The 21,150-nt window shown below is 39.0% G+C and overlaps 1 protein-coding gene across 5 annotated transcripts in view; it reads left to right on the forward strand.

Moving 5' to 3' along the window:
• fubp3 (far upstream element (FUSE) binding protein 3) overlaps positions 1–21,150 on the forward strand; it is a 92,525-nt gene that overhangs the window by 50,577 nt on the left and 20,798 nt on the right. For 3 of the 5 annotated variants that reach the window (XM_041194494.1, XM_041194495.1, XM_041194496.1), the window contains exons 9-15: positions 1,539–1,637; positions 2,776–2,878; positions 4,871–4,971; positions 6,690–6,834; positions 13,939–14,102; positions 14,972–15,045; positions 15,906–15,985. In XM_041194494.1, coding sequence (XP_041050428.1) covers positions 1,539–1,637; positions 2,776–2,878; positions 4,871–4,971; positions 6,690–6,834; positions 13,939–14,102; positions 14,972–15,045; positions 15,906–15,985 — 766 coding nt within the window. Of the gene's footprint in view, positions 1–1,538; positions 1,638–2,775; positions 2,879–4,870; positions 4,972–6,689; positions 6,835–13,938; positions 14,103–14,971; positions 15,046–15,905; positions 15,986–19,695; positions 19,813–21,150 lie in introns of all 5 variants that reach the window. The other 2 variants (XM_041194492.1, XM_041194493.1) reach the window with 1 other exon arrangement.

The raw sequence follows: 21,150 nt of genomic DNA on the forward strand, positions 1-21,150 counted from the left end.
CACTGCCCACTACATCTTTTTTGGTCATGAGACTACTGTTTTGCACCTACTCTTTGCATTCTTCCTTCTGTTTGAGTGAGGAACGCCATTCAGCTAATCTTTCACCAGAAAGACCCAAATCCTTCATTATGGTATCCAATTGTCTGTTAAATGATTCTAGACTTTGTCTTCAGTGTTGTATCCAGGAGTCCATCGCATGTATTATTTACTGTGTGTGGAGAACAATCTCTGATTCCTGTCCTAAGTTTGTATTTTATTAATTTGAACTGGTGCCTCTTTTAGAATTTAGCTAGAGTTTTTGGATTTGCCTTTGTCTTACTGATTTATAAGCCTCATAATATCTTCACCCCTCAGACCCTTCATGCAAAGGCCAAGTTTCTCCTGTCTTACCTTGGACATTGTTTACCCCTTTGGCTCTCCTCTGTGCTACCTCTAATCCATGAATGTGTCTAATATTTGTGACCTGAGCATTGTATAGAAGGTGTGGTCTGACCAGTGCACTACCACAGTCTACTACCACTGTTTATAATTCCCATTGCTAATCTGTGATTCAATTGGCCATTTTTTTTCTTCCCTGTAATCTGAGCAAGATTTCTTTCTTGTTGTAGTGTTTTCTTTGGACCTTGGCCGTAACTTTTTCTTTTGCCTTTTCTATTCATATTTTGAACCTAATTGTATTGCGATTATATTTACCCAAATGTTTACCTACCTTTAAGAACTCTACTGGCTCCACTTCATTATCTAGAGCCAGTCATGCTTCCTCCCTGTTGAAGCAATATACTGACTAAAAGAAGCCCTGAACCTACAGCAGAGACCTTCCCTTTCCACCAAGTGTTTTCGTTATCTGTCTAATTTATTTGGAGAATTAAAATCTACATCGATGGTTCTAATTTTCCCACAAATGTTGAATTCTCTTTTCTTTTCACGAGTGAGCATTCTATAATACATGCCCTGTATGTGACTGGAACCTTTACTTATTCCTTGGATCAGTCCAAAGCTGTTCTATTTTGGAGCACTTCTCTGTTTAAATTCCAATGCTCTAGTACTATGAAACATTTTCTCCGGTACTGTGTTTTTTTTTCAACCCTTCACTACCCATCCACAAAGTTTGATATCCTGGAATATGTAATTGCCAATTACGATTTGGGCAGCTGTTTCATTTCTGTTCCTCTATCATTATTGTGAGCAACATGGCTTGCTTACTGCTTCCTTTGGAATACCTTGTTTGAATCTGCTCTGACAAAGATCAAGAACACTGTAGGGGAACCAAACAAAAAGTACAGTACTTTAGCTGAGCTGATTTCTGACTTTCCAGCACTGAAAATGCAAGTGAGAGCTCTCATGTAACTCTTCATGGCTTTGTAATTCTGTCTTTATTTAACGTTGGCTGCAGAAATGAATTTTTATTTTTTCGATCATGGCACAGTCTTGAAAGCTACAATTAATGTATATGTGATGATTTGTTTTCGCACGCACAGTGCTCATACAAATGATTGATCACCTCCAATAACCTCTCTGCCTTTCCTCCCCACCCCCAGCAAGCAAAAGAGATGGTCTTGGAAATAATCAGAGATAAAGATCAAGGTGACTTCAGGCGGAATGAATATGGTTCCAGAATGGGAGGAAATAGTGTAGATGTAAGTACTGGATAACTGCTGCTTGTGTTGAAGTGATAGTAGGCTTCTAATGTTTTCGAATGATGTTTGGGCAGACTTCTCATTCCGTTGCAGCTGCATTGCGTCTTACTGCATGGAGCACCCTGTGCTTATATTGCATCATTAGTTATGAAACTGTTGTTTTTACCTGATGGCATGAGTTGGATCTTTCATGCCAGTAAATTCACTCAAGTTCAGACAGCCAGATTATACTCGCTGCCCATACTCTAGGCATCATGGTTGCAGTGTCTATGTTTGCAGGAGAGACAATGATTCACCTGACAGATGTCTGTTATGTATAACCATGTTACAACTATTGAAATACATTTGGGGTGCACACTTTGGATTATCCCCATCAATATAGATTTAAATGCATTTGAAAATAGCTGCAGTTCTCTCACACATCAATTTATCCAGATCCTGTTAACGAGAGTTTAACTGTTAGAGATTTTTTTTTTTGAGAATTTTGCACAATATTTTGAATATTTATCAGCCCAGCCTTGTTAATTCCCCAATGGCTCCTGGGAGAGTATTCAGTGCGCATCTAAACTATTCAAACCAGGAAGATCCAACATGCAATTCCTAGTGTGTGTTAAGCTAATCTTTTGCCAGGAGAAGCATTATATGCATCTTGGGCTAATGAGTGGCAAATTGGCAGGATTTCTGCTTCTGATCTCTATACAGTGCCCAAAGCTTGAAGTGGATGTCAGGTAAGGACAGAATTGGGCTTGTTCGATATGCCTCAAGTTTGAACGATGGCAGTACTCATTACTGTCATGAATAATCATGTCGGAAAGTTCATGGAGCTGTGACCCAGAAGGAGTCCATGCCTTCAGAATGGAAGTGGAGAATAGATACAATCTATGATGAGATAGATAAAATTCTAATGCAGGAGTCCTGTAGATTTGGCATATTTGGTTGTCACAATTAGTTGTTTGTGAAGTTCTACAAAGAAGCAAGTCGATTAGTTGATCTGTCAAGGAGCAAATGGTTTTGTTGGGTTAAACAGTCATTCCACTAATCGGAGTAAGTAGGTTGAGTTGATATGCTAAACATTTGTAAAGACCAATTTACAAGAATGTGTGTGGAATTAAAACTTTCTCTTTTCCCCCACCTCCAGGTTGCTGTACCTAGATTTGCTGTTGGTATTGTAATAGGAAGAAATGGTGAAATGATAAAAAAGATTCAAAATGATGCTGGTGTTAGGATTCAGTTTAAGCCAGGTAAGGAGACATCATTTGGCGTGTGAGCAGAATACTTTGCAAAAGAGGTCCATTCAATTTGGATTTTAGTACAACTCTTGTGGGCTGTTAAAACCTGCATTTTTGAGTGGTCACCTATTAAAGAAAAAGACACTTCCCCTAATTTTCTTTTGCTGCCCAACTCATTGCAACCCCAATCATTCATGCACCTGTTTTTAAAACGTGTACAATTTGAAACCAAATACTCACAGTAAATGTAATTCAATCAAAAAATGCAGAAACAAAATGCTGACTCAAATGATATTTAGCTGCTCGTTCTACCATAACTGATCACCAATATTTCATCCTAGTGGGATTAGTTGAAAATGTTCTTCATATAAATCCCGAATGCTTTACTGCTGAATGTTCTTTTCCATTCAAACAGATATTATACCTTACTGAAAATAGCAGTTGTGCAATAGTCTGAAAAATTACCACTTAGCCTAATTTCGAATCACTGAAATCCTTTTGACTGACATTGAATAGCTCCTTCAAAGTGCAGACACAGGCGTGATTGGCCGAATGGTCTCTGTGCCATGTCTTTCTTAATTAAAGGATTTCCAGATGTAGATTGCATAACTGCATTGAGCTAATTGAACCTGGTCAGGCAAAGCAGCTCAGCAAAGTCCATTTCAGAGTTCACTGGAAACATGAGTTGGGTTTAAACCAAATTGTCATGCTGTTATGCCTGGAGGACTAAGGTGCGGGATTAAAAAGATGACCTTAAAATACAGTTTGTAAGGATCTTCCAAAATAATCCTTCCTGATTTAAGCAGCAGCAAAACAAAACTTCCAATTGCCTTTTAATTACAAGTGAATAGACATTTCCTGTTTTAGCACTGTTTTTCAAGCCCGTGATGTACCCCTCAACCCATGCAGTTGGTGGACATCTAACATAGCAAACATTTAAATCACTGTATAGGACATCAGTTCTGAAAATATATGTTTCAGAAGACTGATAATTGGTCAGTTAGTGTTGAAGGAGCTTCATTAGTTGTTTTGCAGTGCTTTTCAGTTTGATCATTTTAGAAGGTTGTTTTAAGATTGGTTGTCCGGTTCATTTAATGAGACCATTTATTTATGTAACTGCTGCAAGCTCTTCATTCCAGTTAACTGACTTTATGTATTTACTGGGGTAAAGATATTAAAATACTTTATTAGAAGGGTCCCAGTAATGAGATTTTTTCCTGGCCATGTTACATCTTCAGCAAGTTTGCTTGCGATATTCCGGTTGTCCACTGCTGCAAAAATAGCAGGCTGTTTCATTCATTAGATTGCAAACAAGTCTATCCTTTACAGTTTTTGGGGGGGTCACTTTTCCATTTTTTCCAGTCTTGTCTTCCAAAGGCTCTTGGGGCACTGGGGATTTCAGTTTGTGATTCAGATGGCCATTTTTTATGAACTAACTGTTGACAAACTGTTCAATTCTGGCAGGTGGCACTGCTAAATGTGATCCTGTATTCCCCATAAGTTACCAGATGAGCAGCAAGGCTTCCTGAATTTGTGTTCTTCCTTTGACACCCCGGCCCTGATGTCTAAGGTTACCGAGGCCAGTCGTAGTACTGCACCCACTGGCCCAGGAGAGACAGGCTAATTCACTACAGATATATTTCTGTGTGAAGAGTGCTGCACAGCATGGTGCTTTTATTCATAGCACCAGTGAAGGAATCTTGAGACCATTGAGAGACATAAGCTTGTTTGGAGGTAGCAATGATGCGTTTAACCCTTCCTTTACTGTAGGATATGGTGATCATCAATTAAAATAAAATATTTTAATCATTGGTTCTGAAAGAGTTTAAGCTGTCAGACTGTAAAACATATCAGGGCTGTCTGCCCATCATTAATGAGCTTCTGTTCAGCATTTCTGTCCACTCAGGCGCCCCCCCCCCCCCCCCCCCCGCCCCGGCCTTTAAAAGACTTTGAGCTGTCAAAAGGAAGTGTGTGTGTGTCTCATCAACCTTGTTTTTCTTCTAGATGATGGTATAATGCCAGACAGAATTGCTCAGGTGATGGGACCTCCAGATAGGTGTCAACATGCTTCTCATATGATTAATGAACTTATTCACACTGCGCAGGTGAGGAACTAAAGGCTTAAATGCTTTAGTTAAGCAAAGAAAAATGCATAGGTGTGCAGTTTCCACTTACTCCCACTACATGTCAGCATAATCCGAGTGGAATTGGACAAACCAATATTCAAGACCTGGGAATTTTTAAAAACGAGTTCTGCACAGGATCATTGACATTCATGTTTTTTACAATATGCACGGGTTCAAGGCTCAATTCACATGAGTCAGGCCCCATCCACAAAACTCATCACTGCCCTCGGGAAGAAATTACAAGATTGCGCTGGTTGGAGAAGGCTTTTCAGATTGAGCTCATTTTTTTAGGTGCACAGGCACTAGAAGGCACATTTTCATCTCAAAAAATATGATTTACTAAGAAATTGACCAGTGTGCACCGATTAAATTATTAAATGGCTCAGTGGATTTTTTTATTAACAAGTAGTTTTCTGTGATTTTAAGTCGGGATATGTACAGCTGGAGGACTGGGTGAGAAGACCATTTTAGCTGTGTTAAGATGACACCAGGTTACCACACTCCCGTACATCAAATAATACTTTTTAATAGAAAAGAAATACATCCATCTTATTAAGCTACTTAATTGCCCTGGTTTCTGTTTGTGACTATGCAAATTAATTTAACAGTAGCATGAAGCATGACCTAACAAGCACAATTTTCAAACCTATATTTTGCCTGCACTTTGACAATTATACCCAAAGTGGAAACTCTACCTATTATATTTATAGTTTAGCAAATCTATTGATTGCTATATTCTTGTTCATTAGTCGCTTTGTTTCATTTTGCCTCAATCGTTTTTTTCTCCATTCCTTCCTCACCTAGATTTCTTCCCTTCTGAAGGTACTGGCGCATATTGATATAGGATTCCATGGGTACCTCACCTAAGGGGCTATCTATCCTTTGTATTTAAGCCTGGACACAGTATTGGCAAATGTTCAGTAGACTTCACTTAATATTTCATCTACTATTTTTGCTAATTTAATATCTACCTGGTTTAAGGAAAACTTCATAGTAAACATAAGAGGCTTAGTGTGTTATTGATCTTTTAGTTAGATTTAAGAGAAATCCCTGTGCTCAACCAATTCTTCAAAAATTGTCATGCATTTAATTATCAAATTAAAGTGTTACATACAATTAAGCTTAGAATATATAACTTTAAAATAGGTGCTGAATTATGTCGGTAGGGATTATTCCTTCCTGTTACTCTGATTCACCCTGATACTTGGTCTAGACTTCGTCTGCCACATGAGAGCTGAAAATAACCTGACTGTGGGTGAGGAAAAACTATATCCCCTCTCATTTATCTTTGCCCATTTCAGTTTGAATTATCATATTAAACTATTGTATAATTTTGGATGGAGAAATAGGACCTACTAAAATATTAGGACTAAGCTACTGGACCTCTGAGGTAAATTGAAATAAAATGCTGCAATACTAGTTTCATTCCATTAGATGGAGTGTATTTACACAGCTCAATGATTGCTTCTATTCGAAGTAAAACAGTGCTGAAACTGGGTGAACTCTTGCAAGGGTTCCATATCTGTCAACTCCTGGATCATAAAACTAATCGTCCACCCCAAGATTAAAAAGAATCAATTTATCTGTCACTGCTCAATGCACTTTGATACCTAGTAATCAAAACCTCGGTATAAATAGTAACAAAACTATATTTGTATTTCTGCTCCGCATTGTTTAATGCATATTCATTCTTTCAGGAAAGAGATGGTCAATCTGGCTTTGGCGGTCCAGGAAGAGGACGGGGTAGGGGTCGTAGTGACTGGAATATGGGACCTCCAGGTGGCATGCAGGAGATAACATATACAATACCCGCTGATAAATGTGGCTTAGTTATTGGAAGAGGTATGATAATGATCTGATGGTGCATAATTGTGGTGAACTTTGTTAATTGCAAACTTCACATTACTGTAGTATAACAATAGAAGATTACAAAACCTGAAAGAAAACCTGAAATGGCATAGCAGAGGCTTTTAGTGGGGTGGGGGGGCACATTTTTTGGTAGGGGAGAAATGGGACTTGGCACTAGCATCTTCATTAATTCAACTTTTTCATATTTGCTCATAGGACGAGTGTCACTGGCAAGGCCAACATTTATTGCCCATTCCTAATTGACCTTGAGAAGGTGATGGTGAGCCATTGCCTTGAACTGCAGCAGTTCATGTGGTGCACAGTGCCATTAGAGAGGGAGTTCCAGGATTTTGGTTGGAAAGGTTAGCAGTGTTGCTTCTTGGATTGTTCCTTGTACCATGTTTGTCTCACACTGGAATGGATAAAAAGGTCTTGCCAAGTTGGAAGCTCATCATTACAAGTGAGAAGAATTCAGTTGCTTAATAGATTGTTGTATTTGTGGATAATATGATTATGCCCAGCTATTTGAGCCAATTTCTTCCACACCCTGGGAGGAAAGTAATCAAAATTTAGAAGACTTATCTGCCATGATTCCTGCATTTCTCTGCATGGAGCAGAAACCTGTTTCTGTCCTCAAAACCTGAGGACTGCAGCGGCCTTTCCATTCCAACTTGTGTAGCAATGGAGGATAAAACTGTTCCACTACAAACTGAGGTGTTTAGAGTCAACACTTCTCACAGCGTGTTTTTTCAGCCACCTTGAAGAGATAGATCAGAGCTCTCCCAGGCCAACTCTAATTTTGCCCAACTGCTGGCTGTACCATGTGGGGATTTTTGTTCTTGAATTCTAGTCCCCACTTGGTGCCTGCACAGAGTAGGTTGACAGGCTAGGATCTGTTGGTGTTTGGGGCTAGACCATTGCCATGTGACCCTTTAATTCCATGTTTTGAACTATTTATACTTTAATAGTGAGAAATAGTTGTTATACCAGAAAGGCAAATATATGGAGGGTGCAGAGTGACTGGTGTCATTGAATTGCATTTAAACAAGGGTAAGAGTCAGCATTTTTAGATCGTTGTCCACAATTGTGTGATTTTCCCCTATCATGAATTATTGACATAATGGCATATGAGCCATCTGTTGTATCTGAAAACTTGCTAGGAGAGGCAGAACCATGGAATGGGGAATTGCATTTCTATCATTGACTGTTCCCGCTCTCCTTCCTGGTGTGCAGAAATCAACCAATCACTTGCAATTTTTCAGAGAATGATGGCGAATCATTGCAATTTGTGCCTCAATCTTTTGCAATTTCCCCGTGGTCTGGCCATTATGAGCACTTAAGTGATTTCAGTATCTAATCTGAGGGTGTTGATGCTACTGAAATCCATTCTGGTTGCACTATGGGACAATTAGCTGATTTCCATAATACTGGAACACCACCAAAATTGTTTGTGCGCAATTTTAAACTTTTATTTGCTGGTCACAGGATCGGCCCTGTTGGTTAGAAAGATAGGTTCAGGTTAATAAAAGGCTGAGAGAAGCAGCCTGCAGGAGGCCAGGGCAAATGAGTTGTCCTGCCAGTGGCAGCATTTGCTGCTGGGTACCCAGATTAAGTAAAGTTCACCTCTGAGCAGCTTTTGTATTTCTTGATGCTTCTCCCTCCATTGTCTTGTGGTTCTGTTACTGAAGCTGGAGCTATGATCGGGAGTGCATGTTGAATTCTGTTATACTGAAAGTGAGTGGTGTGATGCTTGTACTCCCTGTGCAACAGCTACTGTCAGTTTGCTTTACTTCATGTTTATTGTCTGTGACGGTAAAGCATAAATTGCCAAAAGTCTAGAAGTGAGATTCCATTTCAAACCAGTTTTGCCTTCACTCTTGTGGTCTGATCTCTGCCAAAAGTGTTACTAAAGAAACTCACTTTCTCCTATGCATTCTGCCTCTTGTACTTCAATGTGTTGGGTGGATATTCAGTATCATCTCTTCTTTTAATAAGGTGCCATTTTAAACTTGTGGAATTTTTGTAGTATGTCCACTTTACAACTTTAAAAAAAAGTCTAGTCATGCAGTTGCTAGTTTTGCCCTTTCATATTTTTGCATTGAAATAACTGTTCATTAGATTATATAATGAGCAATAACTAGACAACACAAGTACAGCATTCACATATTTAGAGATTAGAAACTCCTCCCACCACTCCCTCCCAAAATACAAAATGATATGTGGGGCAGACAGCCAGTGTAGGTAGCTGATTGAGTGACCCAACACCTTAAAAGAAATGTTGGATCAATAATTGTTGAAAAGTGGGGTTAATGATTATAAAGAATGTAACTTTTTCCCCTTGGAAGCTTGATGTTCCTTAAAGTAAGTTTCAACAGTGGCCCTGGTTGCCAGGGATCAGTCCATGATAGAATAATTACATAGGCCCTGAAGAAGTGTGTTGGATGGCCTGCACAGCATCTTCTCATCCTGGACTTGATAGTTTAATGTTTGTGTTTAATGTCTTTGTAACTTCTAGACTTGACTATTCCCAATGTATGTCTGGCTGGGGTCTCACATTCTATCCTCCATAAACTTGCCATCCAAAACTCTGTTGCCCGTTTATTAACTCGCACCAAGTCTTGTTCACCTATCTCTCCTGTGCTTGGTGACCTAAATTCGCTCCCAGTCAAGCAATGCCTTGATTTTAAAATTCCCATCCTTGTTTTTAAATCCCTGCATGGCCTCACCCCTGCCTATCTCAAATCTCCTCCAGCTCCATAGCCCTCCAAGTTATCTGTGCTCCTCTACTTCTAGCCCCTTGAGCAACCCCCAATTGTAATCACTCTACCATTGATGGCCGTGCCTTAGTTACTTAGACCCCAAGCCCTGGAATTCCCTCCCTGCACCTCTTCCCCTTTCTACCTCGCTTTCTTCCTTTAAGACACTTCTTAAAACCTACCTCTTTGACCAAACTTTTGACCATCTGACCTATGACCTCCTTATGTTTCTGTGTCATTTTGTTTTATAATACTCTTTTGAAGTGCTTTGGGACGTTTTATGTTAAAGGCACTATATCAATATAAGTTGTTTGGGGATATAATTTTGTACTGTATAATGTGAAGGTAAAGGATTTGATGGTGTGGTGGGAGCAGTTTGAGGTGATGTCTTAAGAGTGCCAGATACCAATAAAGCATACTGGTTAATTATGATTTTCCTTTTTAGCTTATTATTACCAGTAGACTAGATGATGCCAATACTAGATTTTATGCTTTATTAAATGGATTATTAAATGAAGACCTCCTTGAAGGGTGTGGACAAGTCCATAACATTTGATATTGAATAGATGGCTCACAAACTTAAGTAAAGTGAAGTGTCTGGCTAAAACTGACCCCCCCCGCCAAATTCAAAAATTACACCATGTTTGAAAGTACCGACTTGCATTTTTTCTGTTAACTACAATATAACTAGAGCTAACCTAATCAACCTTTCTCACTGCTTTAATGTTATACGCATTACATAAGTTAAAATGTTCAGCATTCATTATTGATGTCCAACATTTGTAACATGTGGTTCAAACCTTAGCCCTTTAATTTACAGCAAATGGATAAATGCAAATTAGCTAGAAAAGAGTACTTTTAGAAATGAAAGACATATTTTCTTTATCAAGTCTGAGATCTTTTTAGTCTGCTTTTAGAGAGTTAAACTGTGTTGGTCTCCTTTACATTTTCATGAAGAGAATAATGAAGTGGCTTAAATTTCTGGCACAACCCTTGACCTGTTTTAACTAAACTAATGATAGCTGAATGGAGCTGTTTTTAAGATGAAACGTGACTGAGATCACCCAAAATTGATTCTCTTCTCCCCACCAACACCCCCCCCCCCCCCCCCCCCTCTCTCCTCTCCCCCCCCCCCCACCCCACCCCAACAAAACTCACATTAAAATAGACCAGTTCATTTGACTATATTGTGGTTGTGAGAACAGGGGCGGGTGAAGAAGCACACGCTTTGAAAACCCAGGGCCTCATTGTGCACGTCCACTGCTTAATGTGAGTTACAATATGCTGAAGCTAATGTGACATTAATTGTTGGTGGTTGAGGTTTCGGTTCATGATCTTGTGTGAATCTCCTCTCACCACCCGTCCCTCTTTGGAGGGAGTGTAATTGAAATCTGACTGCATAACCAGTGTTTCATGGGTCTTTTCAGGATCACTCTATCTCCCAGTCTCTAAAGTTGATGTCCGGCATTACCTTTTCAGTGGCTCTGACCAGCTGAAAGAAGTCTGAAAAGGCTGTGAGGCAATAGAAACGTCAAGTGCTTTCTGTGTTGGGTGAAGGCAGGAGCTAGAAGATAAATCGTTACTTCTCTTTACCATATTACCATAATAAAAAAAAATTGATGGATAATTCTCTAGTGCTGGGCAGTGTCACTGCTGTCTTTTTAGTGGATTGATTAATTGCTTTACAATTTTCATCAAGTACCATTGCAGTCGGTTTCACATTGCACCCCTGTCAGGCGGAAGAATAGACTGACTGTTGAACGTGTCTGTGACTGGCCACCAAGCGTCTTGTGAGTGACCTCCCCCAGTGGGTGCATTAACCACCAAGGGCATCCCTTTGGACACACTGGAGGAGGGGGACAGAGTGAGAGAAGCAGTCAGAGCAAGCATACACAACTCAACAAGTAATTGATGTTAGGACATAAACATTAGATTTTAATCAGCGTGCGGATTTGAAAAGGCTTTGAGCTCAGATTGTTCGGTGAATAAAGCATTGAAGAGAAGGCGTAAATTGGCTACATCTAGGAAGGCCACGCTTTAATTGATTTTGTTGGGGAATAGCATCGTTTTTTTTTTAAGTTCCTTGGCTTTCCATATGTTTAACAGGTACCCTCCCTGCTGTCTGCAAACATTACAAAAGAATGCAATTAAAAAGGCACTTTCCACAGTAACTGGGGGAGGGTAAGAATTGCGCTATGTGAGAAATCTTAGTGAATGAATTTCTTTAACACGTGAATATCAATTTAGTAATTGCTAGCAGGCTTTTTACAGTCATTAAATTTTATAGGATGCATTGTTTTAGTAAATACAAAAGTTACAGATTAACCACAGACATGTTTTTTGCAGTAAGGAGCAAACTGCAAATTAATCACAGCACATTAAATCATTTTGGGAGTTTCTTAAAACTTGTAGTTGCACACTGGACTCTATGATTTGAAGCAAGTACCTTCAGCTTGGTCTAGTCTGCTGGCAGTGTTCAACATATATTGCAGTGTCACATTTCTGAATTTTGTAGTGGCTTTGTCAAACCCACAGGTTGCAGCATTAATAAAGTTAGCACCATTGTTCATCGAAGTTTTTGCTTGGGCCCTTGCAATTGTTGGTATGAGTCAAATGTCCTGACCTGATTTTGTCACAGGAATTGTTAACATGATAGTTCGCTCTGGACACACAAATTTACTGTTCTGAACACTCCTAGGTTTGTTATGATTGCTTGTGGTTACTGCTGTCTTTTTTAAATATATTCTCAAAGATGTAATTGCATTTTATTCCCATTATATTTGCATGTTTGTCTGGCAAAGCATTTTTCACTAGGTTTTTGTGGCAGCATGTCGCCATTAATTTCTGCTTATATGTTTAGCAAACAATTCATTATGTGGTCCGTGTGTCAAATGTTAAAACTTGTTTGCTTGTTTTTGCCATTACTTACAGATTTTTCCTCTACTTCCATCCACAACTACCCCCATCCTCCAAATTGACCATGAAAAATTAAATCCTAGCACAGCAGAGAGATGTGTACAATTAACGAATTAGCAGCTGGCCTTTTTTTAATTGGATTGGTGTCTTCTGATATAGGATATTTTGTGTAGCTAGAAAGGAGATTCCTACAGATCCAAATTTTGTATTTTGATCAGTTTAAAGAGCTTCAAAGATATTTGTATGACTATTAAATGAAAAGAAAAGGTATTTATGTCAGTATAACGGCTGTGTTTATTCATTAGGTTAAACTACAGCAATAATCTTGTGCGTTACATTTGAAATATTCTGATTTTGTCCAAGTGCTAAATAAAGTTGGTACATATACTGCTAGTCAAATAGTTGATACTCACATGTGAGCTACAGAAGGTTCAAATGATCAGAGCATTACAAGTAATGTTCAGGTCTTTTATGAAGATCAGGTCACTGGGGTTAGGTCAGAGCTACTAAATCTTGGCTTGTTAATGCTCACGGTGGAACTTTATACAATGTTATCATCATTTCGGCTTCCTGAACTCTTCTCATTTCCCCAATGAAATGGCAGGCAACCTGCTCTTAGGCTCATGATGTACTTGATTTGTTAGTCGAGCAGGTGGCCTCTCCTTACCATTCCCACCTACCAACTAGGGGTTCGAGGTATGAACCTCTGTTTTTGTTTGAAATAGTGCATTGTGGACGAGTCACTGCCTCATTGAGATTTAAGTTTCATAGTTTCTTCATGCTTTTGGGAGTTGTAATTTACACACTGTGCATTTGTAGGATTGTCTTGTGGCCCTTTTAAGATTATGTCATGAGAATTGAAGATCAAAGCTGGCAGTCTGGCCAATGGCCACATTTAACAACAGATTGAGTGTAAGGTTTTATTTAAATGTTCTTTACCCTTTTTAGTATGCCAGAGATATGGAGCAACTGAAGCTGAATTGTTCCTAATTGGTTTTATTGATAGAAAAATGCAACAGTTTTGCAAGTAGAGACGCCTCTAACCTTAGTCAGTAGTGCAGCTCAACTCAATGATCAATTCTTCAATAGACTGAAGTCAGTTTTTAGTTGACATCCTCTTGGCCTCTGCTTCTGGTCTGTTGTCTTGATCAGACTAAAAGGACTGTTTTTCTATCTTTCTCACTGATGCAAAAGCAATTGCTAATGCACGTGTCTCAACATATGTTCATGGGATAGTTCATGTTAGATGGGCCAGTAGCTTCCGTTACCTAGGTTTAAAATAGTTTGTGAATGACAGACATTACTACAGAATTACTAGAAAATAACTTGTAACATGTGTAATAACTCAATGAATTGTATTCTGGAAATAAATGTCTAGTTAAATTTGTTCTGAGGGCCCTTTTAATATTTCCATCTTGCTCTTCAGGTGGAGAGACGATCAAAAGCATTAACCAGCAAACAGGAGCGCATGTAGAACTACAGAGAAACCCCCCACCAAATTCTGATCCTAATATCCGAATATTCATCATCCGTGGAGCTCTACAACAGATCGAGCATGCTAGACAATTAATAGAAGAAAAAATCAATGGGGTGAGATTTACCTCTGTTTTTTGCTACCACTTACATTTTCCATTTCTTTCACTTCAACCTTTGCTTTACAGATTAGTTATTGATTCAGAAACTTTACCTTAGTTAAAACCCTGTCCCAGACCTTGGTCAGCGCTGTTGTAAATCATCTATGAGGGAACCACAAGGATGTATTTGATATCTAGTCTCCATCATGAGAAAATATTTAATATCCTACCAGTGCACTTTCTCCCATCCCCTTCTTTTCATGTGTTGCCTCTGCCTCTCGCAGGTTCCTGGTATCTTTCAAAATAACCAACTCAGATTCAGAGATTCATAAAATGTTACAACATAGAAGGAGGCCATTGACCCATCCAGCCTGTGCTAGCATTTTGAAAGAGCTATCCAAATTTCTGGTTGCGTGCTAATCATACAGAGTTTTGATTATATAACAAATAAAGATTAAAATCAAAAGACTCTATGAAAGATATTTTTAAAATAATGGCATTTGGAGTAATCCATCTGAAGGACTCTGACTTCTTTGCTCTTGGCTGGCCTTGGTTCAATGATAGCATGCTCGCACCTGGTGCAGATGGCGGTGTGTTCAAACCTTAATCTAGAAATTTGAGTGCACAATCACAGCTACTGCAAAACTGAGTGCCTTCTAGGTGAGATATTAAATCAAGACTCCCATTTCAACACTCAACCTACATCTAAATCCAATGATCTGGTCATTAATGTAATTGCTGTTTGTGGGCAAATTGTTTGCATTTCTTCTATTACAACAACTTGAACATTTCAGAATAAAATAATTCATCAAGTAGCGGTTGTGAAAGGTGCTATATAAATTCAAGTTCTTCCTCTTTCTTAAATGCTTTTTTTTACTCTTTTAGGGTCCAGGACCTGGTGGCCCTGGAGGATTTAACACAAGCCCTTATAGTCAAGGACCACCTGGACACCATCAAAAGTAAGAGTTACAATTCTACAATGTTTGCATTTTAAGCTTGGATAATTGTTTTCACTTAGTGTCAGTAGAATCAGTGTTACTCCATGTTTGTACTCCTTGTTAAGCTGATGTGTTTGGAATGTAAACTATATCATGCCAGATTATCAATACCTCTCATGCACTTCATTTCTGATGTCCTCCATATGCTTTTTCATTTAATTTCTTTGCAGTGGAGCTTTGTTGCTATTTTGTTTGAGGTTTTGAGTTTTTGGTCATGCAGGTCTCTGATATATATGGGAACTCATTAACATGCTTTGAATTTCTAAATTAAGCTACTGAAAAATCCTTTGCCGATAATGGGTGCATACGCACTCTGCCCATAGGAACATGTCCCACTTAAGCACCAAGAAAACAGGCAAAGTTAGCAAGACCCACAACTTGGGGACCCCATGACTGTATAGTTTAGCAACCTAAAAAAACTACTGACCAGAATATATGATTAGTAACTTTACCACTGTCTGACTGGAACACCAAATTTTCTCCCCTCTTTCTTTCCTGAACCCCCATTTTTCCCCTCCAAGTCATGGTCATGAACCAGGTTTGCCATTTATCCCTGGAGTGCTGCTTGCCTGCCTGGTTAGTGTATTAAGGCAAAGTCTGTCGTGGAAGGTCATCTCCGCTTCTAATTAGCTATTCCCAGCAGTGTTACCTTGGAATTGACACCCTAGTTTAACCGTCTTTCACCACTAACCACTCGCCCCAAGAACACAAAATAGTCACCAGGTGATTAGCAGATACCAGGACCAATGTAAAATTTAGAATATTCTGTTGAGCGTCCAGCTCATTTAAAATTTGTTTGTGCTCATTCATTTTGAACATAGTGGTCCTCCACAAGCCTTTATGACACAGGGATGGGGAAGTACGTATCAACCTTGGCAGCAGCAAGGACAGCAGGATCCAAGTGAGTGTCTGATTTGTTTACATCTAACAGTAGCTGTATTTTCTAATTGCCCTTTGCCAGCTCATTATAGTATTGATTGTGTTATGTTTGATTTCCATTTAGTCCAGTGCTTCATTAAAGACCTGGATAACAATGGCTTTTTATCACCCTTCTCAGAATGTGTAAAAGGACATGCTGCATGGGCAGCTATTGAAATTCAACAGGAAAAGCAATACTTTTCTATCCACACATTCAGTATGTTAAGTTGCACTGCATACAATTCCTGTAAGTGCAAAACTTGCTTCTGTCGTCCATCTGTCATCCATTTCAGCTAGTCTTAACAATAGTCAGATTGGTTCCAATTATTTCCTGATTTATTCTAATTCACTAATTTATTTTACTTCTAACTGGCTGGTTTCAACATCAGTCCCAGTTATAGTAGGCCACAGATTAGTTGAAACAAACTGAACAATTGAACAGCTGCAAGCTGTAGGAGAGTTTAAACTTTTTACACATTGTTGTACAGTGGGTGTACCCATACCACATGGGCTGCAGTGATTCGAGAAGACAGCTCACCGCCACCTTCTCAAGAGCAACTAGGGATGGGCAATAAATGCTGGCCCAGCCAGTGAAGCCCACACCCCATGAATGAAGAATAATAAAAAAAATCAGTGATTTGCATTTCTCCACCCAGTTCTCTTTTTGCGTTGTTTTCATCAATGAGGGATAGAGTTTTGGCTTCTCTATCCAAGAACAGGCCAGTTCCACACTGTCCATGATTATAATTTGACGTCAGATAAACAAACCAAGCACTCTGCATATGAGGGGGGCAGGGAAAGACCATCAGCCTACTCCATTCAGTCAGCCATGCAACCTCCCATACCATTCGCCAATGTAGCGACACTATCTTCAGCAATTCAGGAAAATTCTGGGGGAATTTCTCTTTCCCCCACCCCATTTCCTAAATTCTGGAATAATGAGTTGTCCATTGCAATCACAACTAATTAACTTGCCTCCTATCACCTGTCCTGTCACAAATTTAGGGCTCCATGCTCATTATATTTTATTTACTTAACCTGTAACTGGCCAAGCATTCATACGAAGAATTGAGTACCTGAAGCATTTTCTTAAATTAAAAATGGGGGCTTAAATCAACACAGTGCTGCAATGATTTGCTAATACGTTATTCATTCCGTGGTATAACATTTGTGCATTATTAGCCATTACATTATAATTCAGTGAACAGCATGTCCACTGATTGCCATGGGAGATCTGTTAATAATAAAATATATATTATATAGATAGCATACATTTTTGACACTTCCTATATAATGCTAATCATCCAATTTGAGCATAATCTTCAGTCAAATTTACATATTACCTCTGTGAAATAAATAGAAACGAGGAAGGTAGCCAAATGATCCAGACAAATTGATCAAAAAATTTCAACCCTCTTAATCATTGATCTTTCTCAGTAACTTCCCAAAAGGAAGTCTTAAACATAAAAGTTCACACATTATATTTCACAGTAGCACAATTATGCTTGCCCATACGCTTCTCTTTCTTACTTTCCTCCGTCACCACCAAAGGCTATGCCACCTACCCATAAGATTCTGCTGTAGTTTGAATAGGCTTCCAGTTTCTCACTGTTGCTTTCCTTCATCCTTCTCTGTTTCATAGCTGCCAAAATCACTTTTTTTTTCTTGCTTACAACTCATGTTCACTGCTGCCAAACATATCACTGCCCTTAAGTTTTGTGCCCTTATCTTTCCTAACTTATTAACAGCTCCATGACACTCAACACAAGCTCCTGTTTTTCTGCCCAGTTACGATCACCAATTTCTGGGGCCGAGCACTTCCCTCCTCCCACGCCACCATTGAGCCTCACCTTTTTACCTTCTGAGTCGAACAAAATAGATCCCAATGTAGCCCATCCCCATTTGAAAGCTTTTTTTGCCCACATAAATGCTATTGCCCCAACTTCCCAGCTGGAGACATTTTCCTCCCTCTTCCTTCACCCCATTTGTATAAAAATTCTCTTTGTTCCATACAAATTATATTAAATATTCTGTATATGCATATATAAAAATGTATACCATGCACAAATTAAGTGGCTTAATACAATTTTATGTCCAATTTATTTTAACCCTCATTCCATTTTTGAGCCTGTGCAGTTATTTGAAATATCATCTCATCTCATTTCATTGCAGTGTGTATCTAATTTCTCCACTGTTACCCTAATTTGCTTTGAAACCAATGTTGCAATGATTTCCAGTAACAGTTAAAATATGTCAGCAAAACAGTGTGTTCTCCAGCCCATAAAATAATGCGTCTCCCTCAATAATCAGCATATTCTCCAACTTCCCATGAGCATAGGCGATCCATTAATAAATAAGGGAAAATAAAAGCAAAAAACTGCAGATGCTGGAAATCCAAAACAAAAACAAAAATACCTGGAAAAACTCAGCAGGTCTGACAGCATCTGCGGAGAGGAATACAGTTAACGTTTTGAGTCCGTGTGACTCTTCAACAGAACAGAAGAAGGGAAGTTAAGTCAACACTTTGGGCAAATAATCCTTGAAATAGTTCTGTCAGAAGATCTGCACTCAAAGTGTTAACCTGTCTTTTATTTTCAAATGTTCCTAGGTCTGTCGTTTGTTCTTCAATTTCTCCTATTTTTATTTGATTTCTAATTTTGATTTTATCCCTGTTATATGGTTAGTCCTGAATTGTGGTGTTTATCTCTCTAAAACACTGCTATATGTGAGCATGCAAGTAGTGCAATGAATCCCATACTAAGGTTGATGAATAAAGGGTGATGAAACGCCTGGGACAAAATGGTTTTAACAAAATTCTGTGGATGAACATTGTACATGTCAAATCAACTGTTGCACAAGAATAATTTGTTTTGGTATAGATTCCTGGACAAAGGAATGTAATGGCATCTATTCTGAATAGACTGGCTTTGTTTTTTCCCTCCAAAAACAAATTATTGTGGAACTGTTGCAGACTGGGCAACCCCAGCTTGTTAACTCTGTTCTCAGCTTATGTGCTTGACTTGAAGTCTCCTACCAACTTCCAGTTAAATCCATTGCAGAAGCAAAGAGCAACTCCTGGCCACTCTCAACCACCTTGTTGAGGGTGCTTTTTAAGTGGAGGTTGTGTTACACAAAGCTTCAGGTGCAGTTCTCTTGCTGCTCAGCCATTTTTTGTGTACCATGGAAGATGTGGGTACCCTTGAATAGGGCATTAACTCTTCTCTCTGTCAACCCCCTTTTAAAAGCTCTGCGTATATTTGAACAAAGCTATTTGAAAGCCCAGTCACTTGGTTCACGAAACATTTCATCCTATTTTTATCACTTTTATGCTTTTACTAAAGCACCTTGTGACTAGGTGAATGTATTGAGGTAATAATTGAGTTAATACTGGCCTTGCTGGTGATCTTTCCTTCGAAGGGAAATTCAGTCAGAAGAGGATCAAATCCAAAATCGTTGGTAATAACCAAGAAGGCATTAATAGGGGACGTACTCGGATTCCCATTTCTTTGGATACACTCTTTTTTTGGTGAGGGGCATGGAGTTACATTCACGTGATTCAAAATTAGACTTTAAAAAAATTAAAACCTGATCACAAGCAGTAATGTCACTGCATAATGAACTATTCCTACCACACAAGTAAAAGCTACCAAAATTAGTCAGTGATAGTTACTGTGACACTGTGTGTGTGTCTAGGTAAAGCTGCACAGCATTTGGGTACAGCAGCCTGGTCAGCCTACATCTCCCAGTTTTACCAGCAGCCTAGCCAGCAACAGCAAGCAACAATGGGGCAGAACTCGCAACAAAATTCAGGTGTGTATTTGTAAAGAGAAATTTTTCAACAATACGGGCAAACGCCTTCCACTTTCTGCGCCTAGCAATTTTCAATTTTTACCTGTGCAGTTCCGGAATCAACATCACTTCTATTAAATTTAACTTTACCCCTAATAATTAGGGGGCTTAGCCTATGTGTTCTAAAGCTGTCTGCCCATTTGAGACTTCATCCTAATCAAGCATTTCAATTAAAAGTCTTCTATTTATCTATCTGCCAAAGGTGCTGTGAGTTTGGGGTAGCCTCAACAAAATTTCTCCTGGGATCTATTGCGCTCTCTCTCTTGCTCGCTTGCACACACTCCTGCTCTCTCTACCCTTCCCATTGCCATGATTTTACTCAGCCGTATGTTGTAAATTTCCGGTGTCTGCTATTTTTACATTTATTTTAGTGTGCAACTCCACAGCACAAAACTGCTCACTAAGTTGGCAATGGCCAAGAATCCTTGGGGTTGGGAATTGGAATTTCAGCATTACTGTAAAGGAGATGGTTTTCTGAGACTGGGAGTTGAAGCAGATTGTTGGGTAGTGTAGAGGGAATTTCTGTGCTGTTCCTGGCCCAGGACTGCATAATACTGGCTCGAGACACTAAAAATGACCAATCATCAAATATCCCTTACTGCAACATTTGAACTCCTAAATTGCGGTAGTGCTGTACTATGTTGCTATGTTATTGTGTAGTTAAATACAAGAATTTGAAAAATATCATACAACCCATCTCTTGGCTGTTGTGTTGTAGGATGGCTATTTTAGGGTATTGTGTGAAGAAGCTATTGGCAAATTTGTTTTTGAATTGTGAGGTAAGACTTTTGGAACTATCACAGTTGTGTGTCAGTGTATCAGTGATGTATTCTATCAATCTTTTCCCTCAACTTATGTACAATATGCTTTTTGTGATGATTTGCTTATAGCTAGTGATCAATGATAGTTGCTCATTAACCTGATAGGATAGACCATCAATGAAACTATCCTTCATTTGAAAGAAATCTCAAGTCTAATGCATTGTTTATTTGCTTCTAATTAAATCACAATCCCTTTATGTCCCTCTCTTCTATTTCAAAGTTCAAAATTCACTTTGTAGCCAAAGTGGTTTATCCTAGTTCTAATTGGTAACCTGTTGAAAACAAACTTAATTCGATGGGTTGACAATGGTGCATCAACTACGCTTTATCCAATCAGATCTTGTGATTCTGGACTGACAGGTGACATGGCCTCTGAACTACACAACTGAGTTTTAGCACGTGTGAACAAATCAGCTGTCACCACATAGAACTGCAGAAGAGTACAGACTGGGACTTCAGCAAGATCCAAGTGCAATGT

Source organism: Carcharodon carcharias, chromosome 8 (genome assembly GCF_017639515.1).
Source record: "Carcharodon carcharias isolate sCarCar2 chromosome 8, sCarCar2.pri, whole genome shotgun sequence".
Classification (NCBI taxonomy): domain Eukaryota; kingdom Metazoa; phylum Chordata; class Chondrichthyes; order Lamniformes; family Lamnidae; genus Carcharodon; species Carcharodon carcharias.